Genomic DNA, 4,969 nt, shown 5'->3' on the forward strand with positions numbered 1-4,969 from the left:
AGTTAGTGGACATTCTTTAAGATTCCTTAAAATTAGCATCCTTTGGGATATACTAAAAGGTTAACCATTTGGAATCTCCATTGGTTAACTTAAGCCTCTAAATTGTCAACTCTTTTTTACCTATATAAACACAGCCTAAATCAATGTCTCAAAATTAAAACGCCACCCTTAATCACCTTTCTTGTTTAATTAGCATTTTAACCAATCTTCCTAAAATGAGTAATATTGAAGGATCACCAGGTAGTTCTATGCACGGTGTTACTGGTAGAGAGCCGGTTCTTGCATTTTCAGTAGCTTCCCCAATTGTACCAACTGATACTTCTGCCAATTTTAAAATTCCTGTTGATTCTGAACATAAGGCTAAAGTTTTTAAATTTTATTCGTTTTCGAAACCTCATGGCCTAACGTTTCAACTCTCATGGATTTCATTTTTCACTTGTTTCGTTTCGACTTTTGCTGCTGCCCCTTTAGTCCCTGTTATTAGGGACAATCTTAATTTAACTAAAATGGATGTTGGTAATGCTGGAGTTGCCTCTGTTTCGGGTAGTATCCTGTCTAGGCTCGCGATGGGCGTGATTTGTGACATGTTAGGTCCTAGATATGGTTGCGCGTTTCTTATAATGTTATCAGCCCCTGCTGTTTTTTGTATGTCTTTTGTGTCATCGGCTGGGGGTTACGTTGCTGTGAGGTTTATGATTGGATTCTCACTCGCGACATTTGTGTCATGTCAGTATTGGATGAGTACGATGTTTAATAGTCAGATTATTGGACTTGTTAATGGGACAGCTGCAGGATGGGGGAATATGGGTGGCGGTGCTACTCAACTTATTATGCCTTTGCTCTACGATATAATACGTAGAGCGGGGGCCACTCCATTTACTGCTTGGAGAATTGCATTTTTTATTCCTGGATGGCTTCATGTTATTATGGGGATTTTGGTGTTAACTCTTGGCCAAGATTTACCTGATGGTAACCTTGCTTCTTTACAAAAGAAAGGTGACGTTTCTAAAGATAAATTCTCAAAGGTGAGTAAAATCGTTGTATTTGAGATTGGATCTAGTACATATCAACTATATATCGCTAATAGTTACGTTTATCTGTCTTTTCATAGATATTATGGTATGCTGTAACAAATTACAGGACATGGATCTTTGTCCTGCTCTACGGATACTCCATGGGAGTTGAATTGACTACAGATAACGTGATTGCTGAGTACTTCTTCGATAGGTTTGATTTTCTTCGCTAAGCTTTACGTTACGAACATCAATATTAAAGAAATTAAATCTCAATTTTTTTTTTTGTGTAGATTTGATTTGAAGCTTCACACGGCTGGAATCATCGCTGCAACGTTTGGTATGGCTAACCTATTAGCGCGACCATTTGGAGGATGGTCATCGGATGTTGCAGCCAAACATTTCGGGATGAGAGGCAGACTATGGAACCTATGGATTTTACAAACAGTTGGAGGAGTATTCTGCTTACTTCTTGGAAGGGCTAACACACTTCCCCTGGCTATTACTTGGATGATCATATTCTCAATAGGTGCACAAGCAGCATGTGGTGCAACATTTGGTGTTATTCCCTTCATTTCGCGACGATCATTAGGTATACTCTCGGGTATGACTGGAGCTGGAGGCAATTTTGGTTCGGGATTGACACAATTACTATTTTTCACGAGCACAAAGTACTCGACAGGAACAGGGCTAACGTACATGGGGATCATGATCATCGCGTGTACGCTTCCAGTATCTTTAGTTCATTTTCCACAATGGGGTAGTATGTTTTTGCCTCCATCTAAAGACCCTGTTAAAGGTACTGAAGAACATTATTTCACTTCTGAGTACACTGAGGATGAGAAGAAAAAGGGGATGCACCAAAACAGTATCAAGTTCGCCGAAAATAGCCGGTCGGAGCGTGGCAAGCGTGTGGGTTCAGCATCTACTCCGCCTAATGTAACGCCAAATCGCGTGTGATGGGGAAAAAAATTTACTCGCACTTCATGTTTGTACAACATAATAACGTGTGTGATATATGCCTTTTAATTTGAATGAGCTTTCATTACCTAAGTGTGATGTCTTTCTTTTCGAGGAATTTGAACTTTCGCATTGTTGATAAAGATTCGATTCCCACCTTGTAATCCCTTTCCCATCCCCGAATTTCAAAAAAAAAAGTATGGTTTCTTATAATATGTGCTTTTATTTTATTTTATTTTGGGAGACTCTTTAAGATTAATAGTTGATCTTGTGTAAAGATCCATCATTTATTGTTCAATTCTAGAAGGCTATTCCAATGGGCTAATACAAACGAAAAATGAGAAAGTCTTCTAATTTCACTTGTACGATTCCTAAATACTACGAATATGCCAAGGATAATGTTGAGGCTACACCTACCGCTCCCCGAGTACATAGGAGGGTCCCATAAAGGTTTCTGAAATTTTTTGACTAAAAGTCATATCACCAAATTATTCATAGCCTAACACACACGAAAAATGAGAGAATCCCCTAATTCCGCTTTTGCGGTCCAAAATGGTATGAATATGCCATGGATCGTGCTGAAGCTACACGTACTGCTCCCTCGGATACTTACGGAGGGATCCATAAAAGTTTCAAGAAAAAATTAACCAAAAGTCATGCTGAGGTTACACGTACTTCTCTCCCGGGTACTTAAGGAGAGTCCCATAAAGGTTTTGGAAAAACTTTGATCGAAAGCCATATCACTAAAATATTAATGGATAATACATGTGAAAAATGAGAAAATCGCTTAATTCTGCTTGTGCGACCCAATAATGCTATAAATATGAAGTTGATCATGCTGAGGCTACACACACTGATTCCATGAGTACTTACAGAGGGTCCCATAAATATTTTGAAAAAAATTTGAACGAAAGCATATCACCAAAATGTTCATGTGCTAACACACACGAAAAATGAGAAAATGTCATGAATATGCAATTAATCGTGTCGAGGCGACACCTAATGCTCCTCCGGGTACTTACAGAGGGCCCCATAAATAATTCGTAAAAAAATTGTCTAAAACCGTATCACCAAAATATTAATAGGCTAACACACAAGAAAAATGAGAAAATCGCCTAATTCCGCTTTTGCGATCCTTAAATGATATGAATATGCCTTAGATCGTGCCATCGTTACACCTACTGCACCCCCATATACTTACGTAGGGTCCCAAAAAGGTTTCAAAAAATTGACTGAAAGTCATATCATCAAAATATTTATGGGCTAACATGGAGGGTTCCATAAATATTTTGAAAAACATTTGACTGAAATTCATTTTACAAAAATATTTTTGGGCTAAAATGCACAAAAAATAAGAATCGCTAATTTCGTTTGTGCCGTCCCTAAATGCTATGAATGTATCGTGGATCATGCCGAAGCTATACGTATTGCTCCCCTGGTTACTTACGAAGGGTTCCATAAATGTTTTAATTTTTTTTTATCGAAAGACATATCACCAAAATATTAATGGGCTAACACACACGCGATAAATGAGTAAATCTCCTTATTCCGCTTGTGCAACGCCTAAATGCTATGAATATGCCGTTGATCGTACCGAGAATACACCTACTGCTCCCCGAGATACTTACGGAGGTTCCAAATGTCCAATATAGATTTCAAAAACAAAATCGACCAAAAATCATATCTCCAAAATATTTATGAGATAACATACACGAAAAATGAGATGTCATGAATTGTACCGAGGCTATACTTACTTCTCCCCCGGGTAATTACCGAGGATGCCATAAAAGTTTCAAAAAAAAATTGATCCAAAATCATATCACCAAAATATTAATGGTCTAACAAACACGAAAAATGAGAAAACTGCCTAATTCTACTCGTGCACCCCTAACTACTATGAATATACTGTGGATCTTTCCGAGGAAACACCTGCTGCTCCCCCGGGTTGTTACGGAGGCTCCCATAAAGGTTTTAGAAAAAAATTGACCAAAAGTAATAACACCAAAATATTAATGGGTAGCACACAAGAAAAATGAGAAATTACCTGATTTCGATTGTGCGACTCCTAAATGCTATGAATATGTCATAGATCGTACCAAGACTACACGTATTACTCTCCTGGGTACTTACGAAGGATTCTATAAATGTTTCAAAAAAAATTTGATCGAAAGTCATATCACCAAAATATTTATAGGCTAACACACACGAAAAAATGAGAAAAATCGTCTAATCCCACTTGTGCGGCCCCTAAATATTATGAATATACCATGGATAATATCGAGACTACACTTATTGCTCCTCGGATACTTATGGAGTGTGCCATAAATGTTTTGAATTTTTTTTGACCGAAAGCCATATCACCAAAATAATCATGGGCCAACACACATGAAAAATGAGAAAATCACCTTATTCTGATTGTATGGCCCCTAAATGCTATGAATATGCCGTGGATCGTGTCGAAGCTAGACGTACTGCTCCCCTGAGTACTTACAGATGGTCCCATAAAGATTTCAGAGAAAAATTAACCGTAAATCATATCATTAAAATATCATGAGCTAACACACACGAAAATTGAATATGCGGAATCATCTATAATTAAGCTTGAATATCTATATAGAAATGTGTCATTCTCTTTAAAACTGTCTGGAAAAAATGTCACATAAATTAGGACGAAAGAAGTATAAGATACGTATAAAAATTAAATTTTGAATCCATTCCAAATTCATAAAATTCAATTGGCATAAAACAAAAACATACCTTTAACTTGGCCTCAACTGACATCTGTACCCTCTAACTTTGGGAGTATACAAGTAGACATTTAAATTTGTATAAAATTAAACATATAGACACATTGATCCTACGTGGCATCCTACATGATAATTTTTTGTCTGTACTGCATGTATTATGCCATGTAAGATGTGTGTGTCTACTTATTCAATTTTATATAAGTTTAAGTGTCTACTTGTGCACACAAAAAATTAGAGGGTATAGATGCC

General features: G+C 37.1%; 1 protein-coding gene across 1 annotated transcript; it reads left to right on the forward strand.

Moving 5' to 3' along the window:
* Nucleotides 1-215: 215 nt before the first annotated feature.
* LOC129903395 (high affinity nitrate transporter 2.4-like) lies at nucleotides 216-2,047 on the forward strand. Its single transcript, XM_055978943.1, has 3 exons — nucleotides 216-1,025; nucleotides 1,112-1,227; nucleotides 1,307-2,047. Exons 1-3 carry the CDS (start codon nucleotides 216-218, stop codon nucleotides 1,971-1,973), a joined length of 1,593 nt encoding a protein of 530 aa, XP_055834918.1. The 3' UTR covers nucleotides 1,974-2,047.
* Nucleotides 2,048-4,969: the final 2,922 nt, after the last annotated feature.

This window comes from Solanum dulcamara, chromosome 9 (assembly GCF_947179165.1).
Source record: "Solanum dulcamara chromosome 9, daSolDulc1.2, whole genome shotgun sequence".
Classification (NCBI taxonomy): Eukaryota; Viridiplantae; Streptophyta; class Magnoliopsida; order Solanales; family Solanaceae; genus Solanum; species Solanum dulcamara.